Source organism: Gymnogyps californianus, chromosome 20 (assembly GCF_018139145.2).
Source record: "Gymnogyps californianus isolate 813 chromosome 20, ASM1813914v2, whole genome shotgun sequence".
Lineage (NCBI taxonomy): Eukaryota > Metazoa > Chordata > Aves > Accipitriformes > Cathartidae > Gymnogyps > Gymnogyps californianus.
Window position 1 is genome coordinate 4,054,782 of NC_059490.1, and position 22,078 is coordinate 4,076,859.

The following is a 22,078-nucleotide window of genomic DNA, read 5'->3' on the forward strand; positions in this document are numbered from 1 at the left end:
AAATTAATTGGAGTAATAAAACAGGAGGTGCACACAGGGCTGAGCATCAGCTAACCCCGGCACCCGGCATGCCCTGGACAGCAGCTACGACTCTTCATTTTTTTTTTAATGTAGCGAAGGTAGGAGAGAGCAATGGTTTGGCTCAGCGGGGCCAGAATTAGCCGTGCCGTGCCTGGGGTCAGGTCTGTGGTGAGCGTGAGGGGAGGGACGTGACTCATGCAGTCAGGAGCAGATTGTTCAGGGGTTTTATTTCTTTATTGGTGATTAATGGCAGTGTTTCATTTCTAATGGAAGGAAATAGGGAGGAAATGGTTTCTTGCCTTCATTTGTCAGGGATTTGTTTAAATGGGCGCTCGCATTCCCTGGAAATAGGTCATGGTTGTGTATTTTCACTGACAAGAAGTGAAAATTGGGCTGGGGCTGGATGTCAGATGTTTGGACGGCGGAGCGCTCGCAGGCTTTCCTGTGCGAGGCCCTTCCCCTCGCCTTTCCCATCCCCATCCTCTCGGCCCCGCGCCAGGGATGCCCTGCGTCCTGCTGCCAGTGGACGGAGCGAGATCGTTTGCAGGTCCCAGCCGAAGAAGCCTCTGGCTGCTATTCCCAGTCTGCGTAGGGGATCGGCGGTTCATTAGGTGGAAATTAATTTTCCTGGCACATCCCCGCAGCAGGGCTCTGCCGTGGGCAGCGTGGGGTGTGCGAGGAGGGTCCGTCGCCTCCAGGAGATGTGTGCCCCCCTCCCCGAGCAGTTTCGGAGCCGGTAGTCATTGGGCACAGAGCTTTTAAAAGAGAAATCCCATTTTTAAGTGGAGTGGTGGTGTTGCCCACAACTCCCCCTGCAAAATGGGGACTTGAAAGAGTCTGGTTCAGGCTCCAAAAAGTCCCAGACCTCCCGTGGATCCTGTGCAGGTGCTGCAGATGCTTCAAGACAGAGCACCGTGAGCACGGTGAGCCTTGCGGCTGTTTAAATAGCCCTGAAACTCCGGTCCTCGGTGTGCCTGGAGACCAGGGCTGTGCAACAGCCTGGCTGGCACGGCTTTGCAGGGCGGGGGGCTGTATTCATGGCTGGTTTGAGGGGTATAGGAAATACAAGGCTGCCTGTTGTCTTACTGCAACCCCCGGGGCAGGCAGGGCAATGCCCGCTGGTAGCTGCTGTGGGACAACAAGGAGAAAAACAGAGCTCTCCAGCCAGCTGAATTTGGATGTCATGGGGGAAATGGATGGCTTTTTGGGAGCGGAATAGTCAAAATCCTTCGCTGCAGGCGCACATGCCTGTGGGCAGCCTGCGGAGGTGGAAACCCGCCGCCGTGCCTGCACAGATGCCCCGGGAAAGCTCGAGGCAGGGGCTGGCTCCTGCGGTGCGAAGGATGCCACTCTGGGAGGCAAGGCTGGGGCGGCTGCGCGGGCAGGCGATGGCAAAGCCGCTGTCCCGTGTCATCGCCGCTGCCGGGGCAGCAGCAGCAGACCTGAGACGGGGTCACTGCTGCTGGAGCGTTTGCCTTGTGCCACGTCTCATGTGTTGGCCATGCGGTGGGACGCAGTGGGGGGACATGGGAGGGTTTAACGGGGCTTTGCCCCTCGTTGCTGCCCTGACGTTGTGGTCGGTCTGGCGCTGGGGGAGAGTTTCAGGGGTAAATAGAGATGTCTGGTGGTTTATAAATAGCAGTTTCTGGCTGTTTTGCACATTGACATTGAGATAATTCTGTGAGTTCAGAGCTCGGGGCTGGGGCTGAGCAAACCCAGGACATTGGGTCACTTGGGGTGGCTCTCACCACCATCCCAAAACCCAGAGCAGACCCACACTTCAATGTCCTTGAGGCCCACAGGAGCCAAAAGCATTATTGATAACTGAGAGCTGAGCCATTTAGAAAATGTGTTTGTGCACTGGAAGGACTCAGCCTTTGGAAAAGTTACTCATCTTCCTCTTCATCTGCAATAACACCATTCCTCGTGGCCATCCTTCCCCAGCATCGCCACGTGCTCTCAGCCTGGCCAGGCAGCCCGAGCCTGAAAATCCTAGCAACAATGACATTGTTTTCTATATTTGCATCACTTCAGGCTGAGCAGAACCGATGACACACCGTGGAGCTGGCAGTGAAGCTGGTATTGATGCCATCTGCAGAGAGCCGCCTCCTCACCATGTTAAAATTAAATTTACTTAACTGTTTGGTTTGTGCTTCTCTGGGGCCAGCGTGCAGGGTGCTCGTGGTGGGCCCCACGGTGCTCGGCCGGGAGCCCGGGGTGGCCCCAAACTGGGGGATGCTCTTTGCATCTTGCACCGAGCACGGATGCAGAGATATCACTTCTTGTCCCCTTCCTTGGCACACGTCGTGTGCACAGGCTCCTTCCAGACATCGCGCCCTTCCCATGAGCAGTTCCCAGCAACAAATGTTCTTGTGATTTAATTTTTTTACTCTTTTCTTTTTATCACAGGCTGCTTCTGATGTGGGAGACAAGGGCTCAGCTCCGCTCTGTCTTCAGAGAGATGCAGGCTGGGTGGCTTGCAAACCCTCTTAGGCTTTATGTACCTTTGGATGCTTATGTTTTAAAAGTCAGTTTGGCTCTTTGTATTTTACTTGAAGTGTACTTGGGGACTCATGATCTTGTGTGTTCAGGTTGACTGGGGACAGAGAGCTTCTGGCCTCATAGGAAAGCTTGAAAATAGGCAAGTGTCATTTTGCAGGGTGGGAAAGCAGAAAGGAAACACCACGGCCTTTGCTTTTGAGTTTTGGGGGATGTTTTGTTGTGCAGAGCCACGGGCCGGCCTTTGGATGCCTGTGGAGAGCAGCACAGTCTGGCCAGGGCTGAGCAAACGTCTCCCTGCTGCATTAAACCTCCCCAGGGAAAATTCACCCGCGGTGGAAAAACCTGCGCCGTGCCCACAGGGTCTCTCCCAGCCCGGCTTCGTGCTGCCGCTGTGTAAAGCTGAGAGCGGTCAAGGTCAGGTTCCCGGTGATCCCTCGGAGACGCGGGAACTTCCAGCACAGCCGAGCTCCCGTCAGGCGCTGCTGTTCAGGGCTGATGAAGGAAGCCAAGTCCTACAGCCACATCCCACCGGGAACAGGAGATGCCCTGTGTGGTCCTCCCTCCAGAGCTGTGAGTTTGGGCCTTAGAGCAATGAATTTAGGTTTTTTAAAATAAATGCTGGATTCTAAATGTATGAATTCTGGGTTTTGCATTTGGAGAGCACTCACTGCATGTCTACAGCTAGAAACTTGGAGTGTAAAAATAATGTAAAAGCCAAGCTTGGTGTGAGAGACTTCCAGGAGAAGAGGCAGGCAGGCACGCAGCACACCGACTCGCACGAAACCACTCGTCCCCCACGCAGGGGACACAGCGCAGCCCCAAAACGCTGTCGGGGCTGCAGCGTGCCGGTGGGGATCCCGCACTGCCAGCCACAGCACGGGGGGACACACAGAAAGCGGCAAAAGTGGGGAAATGTGGTGGCGGCTGCGGCTGTGGGCAGAGCGCATCCCTCTGCCTTCCTCCTGCCCGGCCCCGGGATGAGCGAGGGAGCAGAAATAGCACAGCAGAAATACAGCTGGGAGGTGGTAATGAAACAGCGGAGGGATGAGGCTGAGGTCAGCTCTGTTTGATCGCTGGGGTTGTGCTCGGTAGCAGCAATGCCATCGGCAAAAGGTGAACTTTAAAATTGCTGACTGCTCCTCGCTGCTGGGAAGGGGAGCCGGGCCAGTCGGGGGTTTATTTCCCTACCTGTAGTGGGCTACTTTTGCTTAGTAAATGATGAAGACTTACAGATACTAAAAATAAGGGAAGTAAACCAAAAACATCCCAGCCCTGATGGCCCCACGAGCAGGCAGCCCTGTGTCAAGCCAGCCCCAAAGGAGCCCTTTTTCCTTTGACAGTATTTTTTTAGTTCCTTGGTGCGCAACCGATGCTTTTCATGTTGTTGGCTTGCTTTTCCTCTTTGCAGCTTTGCACAGGAATAAAAGAAACGGCTTTGGGAGATGGGTTATCCCAAGGGGCTCATCTTTTTCCCTCGAGCTGTGGGGTTTATCTTCCTCCACGCGCCTGGTCCTGCCGAGCACCGAGCCCAGCGCAGACGTGGGCTGATGGGAAGCGTTTCCCATGCCCATCTCTGGATGCAGAGGCCAACCCCCGGCGGCAGCAGCGCTCTGGCCCAGTGGCATTTTAAGCATCGTTGGTTTTGGCTTTCCCACCCCACCAGGTCCCGCAGGCAGCTGCCTTTGCCTCATGTGCCCATGCCCAGCAGCGGAGCCGCTCGGCATCCTCAGCCCTCTTGGACCTGGTGGTTTGGGGTTCAGCAGGAGCAGCGGCATCCCGGGGCGACGGAGAGCATTTTCTCGGCAGCGGGTGCTTTTGCTGCCCAGGCTGAGCGTGGGAGAGTGCCGCCGGTTCTGTTTTAATTGGCAGTAGTCGATTGGCCCCGCGAGCGCTGGGCTTGATTATCGCTGCCGGCGTTTACGAGAGGGTACGTTTTCCGCTCTCGCGGCGAGGGCAGGAGCCAGGAGAAGCCTCCGCAGCCGTGCCAGGGCTGAGTCACCGGGGTTGAGAGGAAAGGAGTGCGTGTGTGTGGGGGGATTAAACAGTCAGTCATGCTTTCAGCAAGCCTGAAATCATGTGTGATATTTTTATTTTCAGATTCCCGGCTTCGATTTTTGTGGCAAGGTTGTTCCCGACATCCCGACCTCAGTGACGCCATGCCGAGGGCAGCCTCCGCCACACCGGTGCCGGCGGCGGCGAGCGAAGCCTGGCTCCATCCCACCACCGTCCCAGAGCCCCCGCTCACCCCTGCGCAACAAGCCGGGGGCTGGGGGGACATTTCGGCAGCTCATTTGCTTTGCAGCCCCTTGATCGCCCAGGGGAAGGTGGGCACCTTTTCCTCTTGGCCGCCAGCTCCCCCCTGTATTGGGTTTGCATGGCAAGGTTTTGGTAGCAGGGGGGCTACGGGGGTGGCTTCTGTCAGAAGCTGCCAGAAGCTTCCCCTATGTCCAATAGAGCCAATGCCAGCCGGCTCCAAGACGGACCCGCTGCTGGCCAGGGCCGAGCCCATCAGCGACGGTGGTAGCGCCGCTGGGATAACAGATTTAAGAAAGGGAAAAGAAGGTTACGGGGCAGTAGTAATTGCAGCCGGAGAGAGGAGTGAGAATATGTGAGAGAAAGAACCCTGCAGACACCGAGGTCAGGGAAGAAGGAGCGGGAGGAGGTGCTCCAGGCGCCGGAGCAGAGATTCCCCTGCAGCCCGTGGGGAAGAGCATGGTGAGGCAGGCTGTCCCCCTGCAGCCCATGGAGGTCCACGGTGGAGCAGATCTCCACCCGCAGCCCGTGGAGGACCCCACGCCGGAGCAGGGGGATGCCCGAAGGAGGCTGGGACCCCGTGGGAAGCCCGCGCTGGAGCAGGCTCCTGGCAGGAGCTGTGGCCCCGTGCAGAGAGGAGCCCAGGCTGGAGCAGGTTTGCTGGCAGGGCTTGTGACCCCGCGGGGGACCCACGCTGGAGCAGCCTGTTCCTGAGGGACTGCACCCCATGGAAGGGACCCACGCTGGAGCAGTTCGTGAAGAACTGCAGCCCGTGGGAAGGACTCACGTTGGAGAAGTTGGTGGAGGACTGTCTGCCGTGGGAGGGACCCCACGCTGGAGCAGGGGAAGAGTGTGAGGAGCCCTCCCCCTGAGGAGGAAGGAGCGGCAGAGACAACGTGTGATGAGCTGACCACAACCCCCATTCCCCGTCCCCCTGTGCTGCTGGGGGGAGGAGGTAGAGAATTTGGCAGTGAAGTTGAGCCCGGGAAGAAGGGAGGGGTGGGAGGAAGGTGTTTTTAAGATTTGGTTTTATTTTTCGTTATCCTACTCTGATTTGACTAGTAATAAATTTAATTAATTTTTTCCCCAAGTCAAGTCTGTTTTGCCCGTGACGATAATTGGTGAGAGATCTCTCCCTGTCCTTATCTCGACCCACGAGCCTTTCGTTCTATTTTCTCTCCCCTGTCCAGCTGAGGAGGGCAGTGATAGAGCGGCTTTGGTGGGCGCCTGGCGTCCAGCCAGGGTCACCCCACCGCACCCCCTTTCATCCGTGCACGGCCCCAACGGCTGCGGCGCTGCAGAGATCCCCAGGACCCACCTGCCGTGGCAGGGAATTGTATGCAAATGAGAACTATTTTTGGGGAAAAGCCAGGAATGGAGGGAGCCCGCTGGGATGGAGTGGCCACGTGAGCCTCTGCGCTGGGGCAAGCGAGAGGAGGAGAGCAAAGCAAGCCGTACCTTTATAAAAAAATATATAAAAAAAAATAAAAGCAGGCAGAGTTGGCCCATGGTTTGAGAAGGAGGAGATGTGGCGTTTCCCCTTGGTGAAGCCACGGCGGCTTTGCAGGAGGTTTGGGGTCGGCAGGGAGGCTGCGGGATGGTGAGCGCCAGCCTGAGCCACTGCCGGCAGAAGCATCCCCGGTGGTGGTGGCCCTGGCTGGGGACCCAGGCTGGACCCGCACAAACACGGTCGAGACATGGCTTGCGTTGCGGGAAGCTGGCAAGTCCCCCCATGCTCTCCCAGGGTCATCCCAGCCGGGCTCCGGACCAAGGGCGATTGCTCATGACGTTACCGTACATCTCAGGAATGTGTTTGCTCCCGAAGCCCCAGTCCCTGGAGCTGTGCAAAGAGGAGAATTCCAAAGGGTTGGGTTTTTTTGGGGTTGTTTTCTTTATTTTTACCTCCTTAGCCCCCGGTTTCTGGGCACAGGCTCAGCCTGAACCTGCTTGGTTCAAGCCCAGCGAGAAAGTAAGAACAACTAAAGTGATTTGATTTGGAGGGATGCTCAGGCGTGATGTCTGAGCTGGGAAACCATCACCAATTCCTCAAGCTGGAAAAAACAGGCCAAAAATGGTGGGAAAAAAGCTTTACATCTCCCGCAAAGGCCACCGCCTTCGGCGTGAGCAGCCGTCAGCGTTTCTGGGCTCGGCCTCCAAACCGAAACGAACTGAGCAATCGCACATGTTCTTCCTTTGCGGATCCTAAAGCTGTTCCTGTCATGCTATATATTTGCTCTCTGATTAATGTAGGATATATATTTTTTTTTCAGGGAAGAGAATTGGAGAAACTGACAGCAGCATGTTAAGTATTTGGCAAACAATTTTTTTTATGTTGCGCGTAGGTAGCACTCGATATATTTGCGAGCTATATATAGCTAAATACATCTATATCTCGCTCCACATAATGTTTCCACTTTTTTGCAGACTACCTGCAAAACACAGACACTATCAGAAGCTGTAAATACAGTCATTACACCACCGACTGACAGCCAATTCTCTAAAGATTTTTGATGTAAAACATTTCTGTGTTTTCCAGGGAAAGACAGCGGGGTTTGGTCCTGTCTTGCCCATCCTGCAGGCAGGGACGTAGTCCACGCATTTTGGGGTATCGATGCACCCAGAAGAACAAGGTGTCCCGGAGCTGTAGGTGTGTGTTGGTAAGTCATTGCAAATTTTCAGATGTTTGAAAAATTTTCTTGGTGCGGGCATCAAATTGGGGGGGTGGTGGCTTGGCTTCTCCTTTTGAGACAAAAAATAAAGTAAAAATTTGGGGAAAGGGAGCTACAACAAATGAAACCTTTCATTTTTATCGTTTTGGATTCCTCCCCTTCTTAAATAGAGCTAAATCTGTGTCACTTTGAAGGGAAAAATGCCCTTTTTTTTGTTTGTTTAGGAAGTGTTGGAACAAGGTCCTGGGACTTTTGGAAAAAATAATGCTGCTGCTTTTTATTTTTCCCCTGTTCCTTCCAGCTTGACTCCCCAGTCAAACCAGTCCCTTTTATCCCTGGTTGCATTTTTTTTTGCTAAAAAGACATCAGTAGAGTCACTGTCATATTTTCCCCATTTGCAGAGAAATTCGCAGCCTGAACCGTCCGTCCTGACACTGTACAGAAATGTGCTGGGTTACCTTTTTTTTTCCTCAGGGGCTTCCCTGCCTCAAAGTGGAGGGTTTGTGGAGGTTTATCTGGTTTTCCTTTGTTCAGTGGTCATGAAAGAGAAAGAGGAAGGAAACCCGCCATCGCTCAGCCTGATACTCGGTTAAAAATAGCAGGGCTGGCTGGGCCGGGGTTCCCGTCCTCGCTAAAGGTCACTTCCCCAAGCCCTGCCGCTGAAAATATGTCACCGAATGTCCCATTTTGGCACATTTCTGATGGTTTGGAGGCAGCCAAGAGCCCGGAGGAAGGAGGGATGCTCACTGCCCTGCAAAGCTTGGCTCCGGGCTGTGCAGGGGTTTTATTTTCCATCCTAGTGAACCCCGTCCAAGGTCCCCTGCTCGGGGTCGAGGTGTGACGGCCACGGTGGGATCTCCACAGCTGAAGAGCTGAAGCTGACACGTCCCGGGCTCCCTTCCTCCGCTGCGAGGAGGGCGTCCCGCTGGCCAGTGCACAGGGCCTGGCCCCCCAGTGCTGCTTTTTTTTTTGTTTTTTTAAATTTTATCTTTATTTTTATTTTTCCCTGTGCAGCTCAGCTGCTGTCTGAGATCAGGGCAGTCCCAGGGCTCAGCAGCGTGGCCTTGGCGGCTTGCAGGGGGACAGGAGGCAGGGGGAGATGGTGCAGGGCAGGAGCCAGCTCCAGTCCTGCCTTCAGCATCACTCAGCGTGGGCAGCCCATCTCCAATCTCTTAGGAAACTTTGGGAAGGACTCAGTGCAGTCACGAAATCCCTGGTCTCCCCATTTCCCACCCTCCAGACCTCGGAATCAGCCTTAAAAAGAAATTGCACGGTAAAAAACCAGCTCCAGCAAATCATCCCACATAGCATGTTGGGTACCGATGTCCGCTTCCAAAAACGCTGCTTGGTGCTGGGATGGGCACCCTCCTTTCGCCCCATGGCACCCACCCCTCCGCGGGGCCGGGGTGCAGAAGGGACGAGGGCATCCCTTTGGGCAGTGCTGCGGCTGGTTTGCAGCACGGGCTGCATCCTTCGGGCTGGAGGGACCACTTCTCATGGGCATTCTTGGCTTTGAAGCCACCGTGATGTATTTGTCCACCGTCGAGGGAGATCTGCGGTCAGAGGGGGCCAGTTCCTGGCGCTGTGATGTTGTGCGATTCCTGCTTGGTAGGAGAGAGAAAAGGCGCTGTAGATGTGAAAGAAAGAGAGGTAAAACCCCACTGATGCTGGTTCAGCGCTGAGCGTGCCGGCCAGCCCTTATCCTCCCCTTGGTGAACGTTGCATCTCCATGGAGAGCCAGAATCGTTCATTCTGCCTAGTTAAAACCAGACGTTTTTCCATTTTTGGCTTGTGCTTTTGCTGGAGGGAAATGTGGAGTGAAATTTTGCCCGTAGCGAGAGGGCTGAATTAACCACCTCAAACATCAGCCCAGCCCTAGGTATGTGCAGGGCTCTCGGCTTGCTCAGTGCTGCCTTGGAGCCTCCTGTTGTGTTATTTGCTTTTGCTGTTTCCTAAACTCCAGCAAAAACCCCGGGAATGACACGCCACAAAGGCAGGTTTTTTTTCCAGGAGGTATTTTGCATCAGGGAAAAACCCATCTGAGCGTCAGAGCGAATGCCACGGTGTTCCCCCTTCGATGGATATTAATGTATTTTCCTACCTTTGAAAGGGATTGGAATACAGTTTTAAAAAAAATAATAATTGCCCAATATAGGTCTGGATTCATAAACAGAGGCTCCTAAGTGTGCTGCTGCTGGCTGTGGGGAAGATGCCAGGGAGTCTGGAAACGCCATGGGATCCTCGCTCAAATCCAGCCGGCAGAGCTTGGGCGATCGCTCCAGAAATGCCCCAGTTGGGGCATTGCGCATAGGAAAGCCCCATTTCCAGCTTAATTACGGACAGAGCCACGAAAGGAAAGGCAACCTCAATGCATAAGCTTTATAGCTGCCACTGTAAATATTGTCTGACACTGGGAATCCTATTTCTTGTAGCCATTTGCTGTGGAACCAGAGCTGGAAAATAGGGCTACTGCCCTGTGCATCCATCGCCTCCCAAGAGAAAAGCCTTGTCCGTACGGACCGTTCCTCCTCATTTTCCCTAGAAGTAACCTCCTGCCTCCCTCGAAATCCTGTGCTGGCCATGTGTTGCCAGGATCTCCGTCTCTCTGCATCCATGGCCCCAGGTGGGCTCCGCAGAGCCAGAGCTGCAAATCCACATCATCCCCTGCATCCCAGTGGGATGCATGGCAGGGCTGGCACTTCCCTGCCACCTTCAATGGCTGTGTTTATGCCCCGAGAAGCCAAATCCCGATGGTAACCACACTCCTACACCATGTTAAGGTGCACAGGGCAGCACAGGACGCACAGCCAAGGTTATATATTTCCAGCAAGGGTGGAAATACCGGAGCTCCAGCCCTGAGCATCGCGGCGGTGAGGATTGATGTTTCAGTGCTCTTTGGATCCAGCCCTCGGGGAGCAGGATTGGCCCACAGCTGCTGGGAGTCCTGGCCGGGGGATTAAAAATAAACCCCTAAGCCTGGCTCCGAAAGGTCAGCCGGCATGTAACATTTAGAAGAGCCTCAAACTGTTATTTCAAGGAGTATTATTTTTTTTTTTCTCCATAGGAAAAGCAAATATCTAAGCTGCTGTGGAAAAAAGCCGTTCCTGACTCTCCCCTGTGGACAGGGATTTGCTGCAGTGAACTGGGGGGATGCAGTGGGAGAAAGCCTGGGAGCGGGATGGCAAATGGCAGTGGCACTGTCACTTTTAATTAATTAATGCCACTTTGTGTGATGGCCCCAGAGCCCGGGAAGGGTGCTGGAGCGGTACAGGGGGCAGCCACACATAACCCCGGGTTGCTTTATGATGGTGAGAGCTGTTGACAGAAGAGATTTGCACCTCCTTGTGTGGCATTAGCCTCTCTGTTTGGGGCGGTTAACCCTGAATTTGTTCTTTTTAGGCTCACAGCTCCTCTCCTGGGAGCAACCCCGGGGGCATACAAGTGTGCAGCTGCAGGTGTGTGTGTGTGGGGGGGGGTAAATGAGATTCCCGAAATGGTGTGAAACGCACACGCCAAGGGCTGGCTCCTGCATCTATCACCCACCCGTAACTCCCTTCTGAATTAAGATGAACTTGACCTGAGCGAGGAGTGCAGGTGTGGACCCTAAACCATGTTGCCGCAGAAACGAAGAGGATGAAATACAGTCAACCGAAAGCCCCGTACATTTTCTCCCATCCTTCAAGCCATAATTGCCGCTGACAGTCCTTAAACCCGTGGTTAGCCTGAGCTCAGGCTCGGTTAGCGTGTGTTATCCATCGCTGTTTCGCATGCAGGAGCCGGAGCTGGAGCCAGAGCCTGGGGGCTGGTTACCAGCACACAGGCTGTTCTCTCAGCCTTTCCAGCAAACATAATTTTTTCCCCATCTCCGAGGAACAAAGTGGAGACAAAAGATTAATCTTCCATGGATTGTAAAATCCTTGGGGCGAGGAGCGTGGCGTCAGTTCAGCGTTGCTGGCAGCCTTTCTGCTGGCTCCGACGGGCTCTGGAGCGGCTCCAGCCGTCCCACTCCCCTCGCCCCCAGCCCAGGAGCACGGCAGTGCAAATCCACAGCTTTCGGGAGAATTATTCCCAATTTCCTTTTGTAGAAACACAATCAAAATCAAAACCGGCTGTCGACTTCCATGCCTCGTATGGCGTTCGGTCAGCACTAGCTGGACCCTGCTCTCCCTCCCGCACCGCAGCCATGCCTGAAAAACCTCCTCAGAAGCTTGGGAGGTGTTAAACCCACTCCTTTCTTCTTTTTATGACCCTCTTAAGCTTGTCTACCTCCAAAAATTATTACTGTGGGGGAAGCCAAGATAAATAAGGAGGTTTGCCTTTCGTTTCAGGGCTGATGTGCTGCAGAAAGGAATCCCCCAAACCGGGGGGCTGCCAGGGATGGAGCCCCCCAGCCAGTGGCCACGGGCCCTTCGCTTGCAATATTGAGGGTGTTTTCACGCCAGACCATTTTCCCTCACTCGTCATTGTTGGACTGACTAATTTACGGCTCCAAGTTGCTAATAATTTTCAAGGATTCCTTAATTAGAGGTGGGATGGATGGTGCTGCCTATTACTAGGGCTGCCAGATGTTGCCTTTGTAACTCTGTTCTCAATCACTCCCAACTTTGTCAAACTAACTTTTGGAGCTGGGACATCGCCTTTGCGCTTTCTTCCAGTACAAGGACTGGCATCATCTGATGAAACTGGGAGGAGCAGGAACAACAGGAGGGGGTCTTCATGCGGCGCCGAGCAGAGCCGCAGGATGCCCTGCCTGAGGGCACGGTGTGGGCAGGAGGTGGCATGTCCCCGAGGGTGGCCGAGACGAGGGCTTGGAAGAGATATCATTGAGGGTTACTGAATAAAATGCTCAAACGCTGGAAGGGTGCTAGTGGAAAACGCCATAGGTGCCTGCCTGCGCCTTGCCCGGTGGTAGGGGCTCACGGTTGGGGTGGGTCACTGCTGGGGAGCCACTGCTGGGCTGGAGGGACCTGTGGTCTGAACCACTGCGGCTGCAGAACATGATAAAGGGGTCAGGAGATGTTGGGGAAAGAAATGAAGGTCTCCTGGTTGTACATACACGGTCACGCAGCTTGACCTCGGTGTGTCTTGCCTCTGTTCTTCATCTGCATTGAAGCATTAAATCAGACCCTCGCCTTCTCGGGTGCAGATGAAGGCAGTTTGTGGTGTAGGGCCTTGCCTAAATCACGCCCAGGAAGACACGAAGAACCCTCTTTCCAAAAACCTTGCTCTAGGGGCAGCACATTTGCCCTGGAGCAGGGTCACAAGGATCGGGCAGCTGCCTGTAAGCGGGCTCCCACCCAGGCTGCCGGCTGGGTGACGCAGGAGTCCGGTCCGACCCCCTGCTAAAGCAGGTGCTTTGAGGGCAGTTCCCGAGTTTTGGGGATGATCTATTGCATTAAATCCTTTGTGCACCTTGTCGAGAGCACGTCATATTTTAATAATATCAGATTGCATTAGTTCTCCCCAGGCACCTGGTGGAACCGCTCAGCCCCGTGAGCCAGAGAGCCCTGGGGCAGACCCGGCCGAGGGCAGCACTATTGTCCAGGGGGCTCAGCAGCAGAAACACCGCTTTTCCCCCCAAAACGGTTACAGGAGGCAGATGAATACAACGACAGAGCTTGAAGCGAGGTCAGACCGCAGGGCTGGGAGCTGTGCTTCCTGCAGGAGGGCCTGCGGCACCGCTCGGGGGGGCCCGCCGGGCTGCAGCTCGGTGAGAGCACCCCTCCGCCTCCCACGCCGTCGGCTGTGGTGAACCGAAAAAAAAAAGAGTTTAACAAACTAAAAAAAAAAAATGAACCTATGTTTCCTTCAGGACCTCCACTCCAGTGGGAGCTGCAAAACATTTTCTATAAATGAATCTACATAGAAATAAATAAGCTAGAGCTCCTCCCCGAGATGTCTGCTCCCACTTCCTTGCGCTCACCGCCGTCTCCGGGCTCTGCTTTGGGTACGTTTCTGCAGAAGTTGGGTTCGTCACCCCCCAGCTGTCTTGCCTCTCAGCCCGTTCCTGCTCCCCGCGGCTGAAAAGTGGCACCGGTTGCCGTCAGCTTCTTCCAGCGGTGGCTGCAGCGGGAAAACTGGAAGTACCTGAAAAGTCAGAAGTTGGTGTTCACGTGGGGACAGTCACTGGGAGCGGGTTTTAGCTGAGTCGCAGAGAAACGGCTCGAGTGAAGAGCCCGGTTAGGTGCACTACGTGGAAAAGTCCTGCAGATTGGGGGGTGGTCGTTACCCTTAGCTGAGTTGCACCCATGGATTTCGAGGGCAACCCTCCTTTTCCAGATCAGGGTAACTCCTCACATTGCTGCTGCTGGTCTCTGCTGCATGGGGGATCTGCTAGAAACAGTCATTTTGCTGCTAGAAACAGTCATTTAAGTAGCCCGTTGTGAGCAAGTGTTGCAAAAGAGTGATGTAAAGCGCTTGTGTTGTGTAACTGGGGTGCTGGCCCCTCCTGAGCTGCGCAGGAAGGGGACGGGGACCTGATGGGGGGCGGCAAGAGGGGTCGAGGCCAGCCCTGCTGTGCTGAATCGTTGCAAAACCACAAGTGCCTCCAGAACGAGCCCGTTCGCTCCAATACAGGTGCTCTGCCTTCTGCCGTGGGGATGAGGAGCGCTAAGCGGTGTGAAGCGGGATGCCCCGGGATGTCCGGGACACGCACCGTGAGACTGATGCTCAGGTTTTACCATGTGCGAGGTGCCTTGGCTCCTTCCTGCGTCTCCCTGCGGTGACATTTTACATTTCACGTTTCAAAAGACGAAGGCGGCGCGACACAGCTGCCTCTCTCCGGAGACGGTGCCTCGATGGGGACAGTGTCGGTTGGTGGTTTTAACAAGCGTCAGGCAGTGATTCCCGCTTCCAGGGCTCCCGCTGCCATCAGTCACTGCCCCTGATCCCACCGAGGTACACGGACATGGACCTGGTCTGCTTCCAGCGGGGCGGGAGGAGCGGGGTGGGGGCATGCCCAACTTCCACCTGGAAGAGGGGTGATGGAGGGGACCCTCTCTCCCCGCACAACCCACGCTTTGCCCGGACAGGGGCTGAGCCACCCCGTCCCGTTATCTCCCAGCACCTGAACGAGCAACCGGCAACCTGGGGATGTTTCCCCTTCGGCGGGAGGATTTCCCTGCCCGCCAGCACCACTTCCGAGAAGTTTGGAAAGAATTAAAATAAATATTATAAAGGGGAAGGGGGAAGAGGCACGTTGGCAGCCTGGGCTGCCAAGGGGCGGGTGCCGGAGCCCAGGGGGGGACCCCGCTCCGCTCCCGGGGCTGCCCCGCGGAGGTGGGGGGTCGGGGGGGGGGGGCGGCGCTGGGCGCGGGCGGGCGGGCGCGGCGGCCCCGGGGAGGCGGGGGAAGCGGCGGGCAGGGCGGTGCCGCCGGGAGGAGGCGGGCCCGGCGGCGGGGCGCCCCTTCCGCGGCGGGCGGAGAGGTGCCGAGGCAGCGCCGTGCGAGCGGCGCCCCGTGTGCCCTCCGTGCGCGCCATCTCCCCCCCCCCCACCCCTCCCCGCCGAGCATCTTCCTCCCCCCCCCCACCCAACCCCACCCCCCCACCCCGGCCCGGACCGCCGCCGGGGCATGGAGGCGGCGCACAGCCTCCCGGTGCTCGACGTCCTCCGCCGCTTCGGTGTAACCGAGAGCTGCGGGCTCAGCCCGGAGCAGGTCCGCCGCAGCCGGGAGAAGTACGGCCCCAATGGTTAGTGCGGTGGGACGGGGTCGCGGGATGCTGCCGGTGGGGACGGGAGGGGCTGGGGCAGCCTTGACGGGACACCGGCATCCCGCCGGGGGCGGCTGGGACCCTTCGTCGGCACCCTCCCTACCGGGACCCTCCCCGCCGGGACCGGGAAGGGCCGGGGTGCTGCCCTGGGGACCCCCCCGGAGCATCCCCCCCCCCCCCCCGCCCCAGGGGTTGCGGAGGAGCCGCGGGGATTTGCGGCGGGACACCTGTTGATGAGGGGACTATTTGCCGGCTTGATTAAGGGCTAATTACTGGGGGTACGGGCTGCCGGGCAGCACCGGCGATTAGCGGGGTATTAATTCCTCTGGCGGAGTGTCTGCAAGCGGGGAGGGACACGGATATGTCGCCAGGAAGGAGAGAGGGAAGTTCCCCCATTGCCTGTGGGTGAAAGAGGGAAGCCCCAAAATCGAGGCGAGGGGTGTCACGGAGGGGGGACCCCGCTCCCGGCTCACCGCAGCCCTGGCTGGGCCTGGGTGCTGGTGCGGAAGAGGAAGGGGTGGCAGGGGGAGATAGGGTGACGGGACGTGCTCCAGCTTGGCTGCGTGCGGCACTGACCCAGGGAACCCTCTTTGAGCAGCAGGGCATCTTCTTGGGTTCGATAAGGGCGATTTTTAAACTCGTGTTTTCTAAGTGCTCAGTGTGCACGGGAGGGACTTGTTGGGGTGCCTGAACCTACCCGGGTAAATAGTGATTTTGATTGCTCAGGCTGTGGCGGGAGGTAGGTCGTTAACTCTGCATACGGAAACGGGAGGGTTTTAGGGTGAGTTTCCTCCAGTGCTTTGGAGTAGCAAGTCCTTTCTCGAAGTCATGCGAGGAGATAGATAAGTGTGTAAACTCTCTCCTGGGTTGGAGGTGGTTGCATCTGGTTTTCACTTGATCCTCATGGTTGAGGCTAAGGAAAGCCTGACTAGATGCTGGTGAGATTGCTGTCTGCATCTTTATTCATTGGGAGGGCTGTGTTAGACGGGATCAGAGGGCTCTGCCTCCTCCAGACAAACCCTGCCAGGAGCAGTCCCGTATGCGGGGCTGTGCTCGGGGTCCCCCTTCCCACCAGCACTCCCCGTACTGGGCAGCTTCTGCTCCGTTCCCTGAGTCGGCGTGGTCAGGGCCGGATCGGGAGCTCTTAGCATGGAGCACTCTGCACAAGGCGTAAGCAGTGGAGCATCACACCTGCCCGTGTCTGACCTGATTTTGGAGGAGGCTAGCTGGGGACCCGTCTGGTTAGCTGGGAGGGGAGCAATCCCTCTGCTTTTGGGGGCTGAATGCAAAATACATCCTTAACAGGTGATCCGTCTGATTTCAAGGTGTAATTGCTCCCAACATTTCTGCGCCGTCCCTCGGCCCCACAGGAACGTGGGGATGACGGGTGGTCTGTGCCGTGCAGCAGCGTGTCACCTACAGGCATCGCCGTCGCGGGGCTCACGGTGGCTTCATCCTCCTGTTTGCCCAAGTGAATCACCGTCGCTGAGTCAGGCGCGTTGGCTGCTCGGTGGCACTGGACTCTCTGCCTTGAAAAAGGGAGCTTGAACGTATGACGTAGGTGCAAAGCAAAGGGTTAGCGGTGGCAATTAATTTGTCTTTTTATTTTTTTCTTCTTCCTTCCCCCTCTTGCAGGCAATGGCTCTGTGCTCACCTCTCTCTACAGTTTTGCTTCCCATACAGTCCAGTGTTGGGTTTGTTGCAGGCTGTTGATTTGTAAGAGCTTCTGACTTTGGGATGTCCCGTGGCTTTCGCCTTCAAAACAGAGCTCTGCATCTCCTGTACAGCACAGCTCACAGTGATGTGCATGGATGTTGAGAGCAGTAATATGGGCAGTGCAACCATCAGTGAAAACGTGGTTGAAGACTTTTAAGAATTCTGAATTTTTGCAATTTTTATGCAGCATTTATATTTTTCTTGTGGGGTGGATGAGATATGGCCAGGTTAGCACAGCTTAAAATCATGCAGAATGCAAACCCTGTGTGGTTTGTTTGGTTTAAAACCTCGATGTTAAGCAAATAGCCTTTTCCCAGCGTGGCAAGAACTTGCAGGTCAGGTCACGGCAGCAGGAGCCGACCTCCTTGACTGCGCTGGGGTTCCCTTGGGTGCCCCGCTTGGGAGAGCTGCTGCGGGGAGCAGCGTGGGACAGCGAGCTGGGCTTGCGCCGGAGCGCAGGTCTTGAAGATGGCCTGGATTAAATTGCGTTTTAATTTAGGCTTAAGTTAAACTCCGGCAGCGGAAGCGCGGGGCAGTTTGGTGACTTGCTTGAGCTCGCACAGAAGGGGGAAGAAAATTCAAATCTTGCGTGGCTTGAAGCGCAGAGCAGACCTTCAGCTCCAGCTAGTTTCATTTTCGCACCTTCCTGTCTCTCATTCATTCATTTCTTTCTAAACCTGAAATCAAACTGCCAGTGTGGTCATGAATCACAATCTAAAATACATCATCTTTCTTAAAAACTGCCTCCCGACTTCAGAGAGCTGCTCCCTGCTTCTTTTTTATTGTGTTGATGCATTTAAAAAAATACGAGCTGCAACAAGGTCCAATGTTAAGTGAGAAGCAGTGGCCATTGGTGTGTTTTATATTAAAAAAAAAATAAAAATTTTTTTGAAGGATATTCTTTTTGGAGCCTGAAATTGCTTTTTCGGTTCCAATGCTCACATTTACCTTTGCAGGAGGAAACAGAGCGCCACACTGATTATTTAATATCTCCAGTTCATGGCTTGGCAGCCAAACAGTGAGATATAGATTACTGGACTGGAAGAAGATATTTCTCCATTAGCACGAGCTCATGTTTTAGTTTCAGATCTGTCATCAGTGCTGTCAGCATGGCCATTTCATTTGCCAAGGAAACCGGAGAAGCCGCAGGATGTTTAGGTCTCACTATGGCGATTCTTAAAAGGCTCCTGAATCTCCAAAGTCAATTTTAACTAACAAAAGCTTTGGATGCTCCACGTGTGCCGGTGGGCGGTTCCCTATACATCTCCAATCCGCCAGCACCGAGCTCCACAGGTTGCTTTTAGACCACAACACTTAAAAAAAATAAAAATACAAGAGCAAAACGTGCGCAACTGTTATTTTATAATAGACTGAGCAAGAGGATACAGAGGTGGAAACATTTTTCTTTCTAAATTTAAAACCAGAGGCACAATTTACCCTGAAATTATTTCAGTTTTGCCAAGGAATGACAGATGTAAACCGGAGTTGCCCCATGGACAGTCAAGTGATTTTCTGTTTTAAATATAGCTGTGATTTCTCTCTTCTAAATGGATTTCCATGTGTAAATGAGCATACATTTCGGGCAGGATATTGCCAGCGTTAATGCATATGCATAATTTTATTTGCTTCATCGGTAACCTAAATGGACTGTGAATGTCAGTGGAGTCAAGTGCTCGGCTGTTTGCAGCATAGGGGCATTTATCTCTTCTTGCATTTCATCTCTTCTGACTCCGAAGCAGAAGCCCTGCTGCCGTCTGTGGCTGGAAATGCCACCGGGCAGGATCGGACCCTGCCCGTCAGCCCTCCTTGGGGTCTCACCCATCGTCTTCTTTACCCTCGCCGCTCCCGGGGCTGACCCCCGACGTGGTACCCGCTGCTCTTCAAAACCTCCCACGCCTCACTGCAAGGTGCAGTGATAACAGTATTTACGTGCTGGCTGGTTTAGGTGTTATTCAAGCCAGCTTCAGCACTGGGCAAACTCCAAGCCCATGAGTAAGTTGGCTTTTCTTTTATAACTCACCTCTCTACATCTCCGTAAGCTTTATTTCAGGATCTCGGAGCCCGGGTGTGTATTTTTGCCTCTGTGTGCCTGAGCCTACCTGGGCGGGAGGAGGAGATGTCCCCGAGCCCAAAGCCAGCCCGTGATGTGTTGCCGCTCTCCCGAATCCCACCGAGGCTCATTCAGGAGGAGCTTTCTGCTCTTTGGGATGAGCACACGTCCGAGCCCCTGTTTTGCTAGAAGCATCAGCAAAAAACACTGATATATTATTTATTTCTGTCCATTTCCCAGCCTATACCCAGGGCTGCGTGTGCATGTGTATATACATCCGTCAGCACACGTGTGTGCGTGCATGCGCCCCTGCCCGTACTCTAATTGCGGTGCATTACTTAATGTCGGATTAGCTGCCGGCGGTTGCTAACCAGCCGAGGTTACGCTCCAACTCTCTCTTGACAATTAAAAAAAAAAAAAAAATTTCTATTTCATGCTGAAATATTTGAGATGCCGGTAAGGAAAAGAAAAGCAGCGTTTTCTGACTCATCTAACTCTGCTCTCTGTTCCTCTGCGCATCGCCCACCTTTTCCACCCCCGAAACACACGCTTAACAGTCTGATTCATAAACATGCTACGGTTTTTTTTTTTTTTTTCCTCCTCCCCCAAATCCTTTCCCTTAGGAGAAATGCTGAGGCATTAAAACCTTGCGAGTGCCTTCAAATTTGGGGAGAGGCTACACAAAATTTTCCTAATTGGACAAGAGGAAACTTGGGATTTTCATCCCTGCGCCGTCCTCTGAGGTCACCCGCTTTCATACCTACCTTTAATAAAAAATTGTGAATAAAGAGCAATGTTCAGAAAAAACTGATGTCTGCTCTTAAAATGCTGTGGAAACTGGGGAGGGAAAATTTCCAGGGCGAGGAGAGGCAGGGGAAGGGATTTTGTATGCAGGTTTTGTGTTTACCCTTGGGGTTGGCCTCCCCTGTTGCACAAGTGTTATTTCATTAGTATTTTTATTTCATTGCTGGTTTTAAAGCTGGGGGTGGTGGAGCTGGTGCTACAAAACACTGATTTAGGAGGAGTCGGATGCATTGTGGATGCCCGGATGCCGACTTGGGATGCGCCATTTCCAGAAAGGGGCTGGAGCGGGTCCTCCAAAAACACCATTAGCAGCAAAATATCCCCCTTCTCCCGGGCTAATCCTCTTCCCCGGTATTTCAGGTGCCTATGTTGACCTCCCTACTCCAGCCGAGCGTTTTTGGCCAACCTAGTGCAGTCCTTACCATCACCATGTAGCCGCACGTCTGCTCTTTGCCTTTGCAGTGGTGATGGTCTTTCTGCATGTTTTAAGCCTTTTCTAATCGCCAGATCTGATTTGAAGCTATTGAGTCATATTTCTATGGTCATCTCTCTCCAGGGTAAATCTCTGAAAAATACTATTGATATTTATGTTGCAAGTATGGGTTTTCTTCTTTTTAAAGCTTCCCCTCAAAACCATTTTTCTTGAGTAAAAAGCGTCACTCGACGCCTGGTGTTGCTTTTGCTTTCTTCCTACCAAGGAGAATTTTAATTTTTGAGAAGCGTCCAAGTCGCTGCCTTTTCGCTCTGCATTTGATCTCCTGCAAAAGGGATGGTGTGAAACCAGGAGGCTCCTGGCTGCTGCTAAATCACCCCTGTCCTGTGCATCGGGTCTGTCCTGGCACATCCACAACCCAGGCAATGCTTCTGGCACAGACCCCTGTGGGACATCCCTGCTGGATGCCCAGAATTGCAGATGCTGGCATGAAGCAGGGCTGAGCACGTCCAACTCTGGGCAACTTAAAGCAGATGGTTGTTATTTTCCGGTGGTGATAGCTGCCCTGTGCAGCACTCGAGAGCTGGGGGGAGCCTGGCCGACCTGTGCCCTCCCCGACGCACGAAACCTCCCCCGAGAGCGGCATTCCCGTTGCCCTCCTGCGATCTGCAGCGGGGATCTGAACTGATTATCGAAAGGCGTCTGAAACCTCGCGGGGCTGGCGCAGCTGCACGCAACCCTGAGATGCTTTCATTTTCACAGTCCTGAAAAATGAGGTTGGTTGATGCTTTTTCATATATTCAAACCTCTGGAGGATCCAGCTTTGACTTCTCTGCTACGTGCAGCATTTGCAGATTCAATTGAGATGCCGATGCCCCGCCAAAATGTTTTTTTAGGGTTATTCTTTGTAAGCCATGAGCCAGACGTTGAGTGTTTGCACCCTGTGCCTCTCGCCTAGCTGGTCCAGCCCTGCTCCTGGGGAAGGGGCTCCTCGCTGCCAGGCATCGCTGTGTCCGGAGCAGCCACAAAATCCTTCTCTTGGTACATCGAGCTCACCTGGTGGGTCAGTGGATGCCCCATCCCCATTAATGTTTTCAGGGCTGTTAAAAGGAGTATTAAGAAGTTATGAGCAACACCTAAGCCGTACTCCATGGGGAACTGGGGCAGTAAAAGCAGAATGGCAAACCTCTTTTGGCAGGTAAGGCCGGGTGTCTGGGTGCTGACATTGCACAAGGATGCTCTAAAACTCCTCTTTAATTTTTTTTTCCCTGGGAAAAGCGCCGTTAGGGCGCTTGGGCAGCTCTGGCACGCGGGGCAGTGCTCCCTGCCCAGCCCGTTGGCTCGCTCCGCTGATCACAACCAGCGGTGGTGCGAGGAGGAGGACGTTGTCTCCTGGGCTGGCTGGTTTGATGTGGGTTAGTTCGGTAACCGGATGGCAGAGCGGTCCGGAGGGGGAGGCGCGTGGGAGCGGGATGGGGACCGGGAGCCGAGCCGCTGGGCTGATGTTTTCTGGGAGCATTGCTGGCGCTCGCGGTCTCAATTACAGGGTGGAAATATTAAGGCAGGTTGTGATTATCAGGAGAGGGATGGGGTTTTCTGCTTGCTTTTTTTACCTTTTCTTTCTTTTTAGCTTTTTTCCCCCTGTTTTTTCCTTCCCTTCCCCTGGTTCTCATGTAGCGCTGATGGATGACCTCTCATTGCATCTCAGATGGGGTGAAGGCAATGAAGGCAGCCCCTCCTGGTCAGTCGGTACACCTCGGGCAGGAGAAACAGCTGATGCTGGGGAAACTGGGAGGACTGGGAAAGGTGGGAGGGATGGAGGAGAGGGGCCCACGGCCGCTGTGGGTGGGCTGGGTGGGCAGGCAGCGGCAGGACAGAGCTGGCTGGGGCTCAGTCCAACCCAGTACAATGTTAATACCC

The 22,078-nt window shown here is 54.4% G+C and overlaps 1 protein-coding gene across 1 annotated transcript in view; it reads left to right on the forward strand.

Annotated features, from left to right (window-relative positions):
* Positions 1-15,016: 15,016 nt before the first annotated feature.
* ATP2A3 (ATPase sarcoplasmic/endoplasmic reticulum Ca2+ transporting 3) overlaps positions 15,017-22,078 on the forward strand; it is a 54,694-nt gene continuing 47,632 nt past the window's right edge. The window contains 1 exon segment of the mRNA XM_050908827.1: positions 15,017-15,134. Coding sequence (XP_050764784.1) covers positions 15,017-15,134 — 118 coding nt within the window.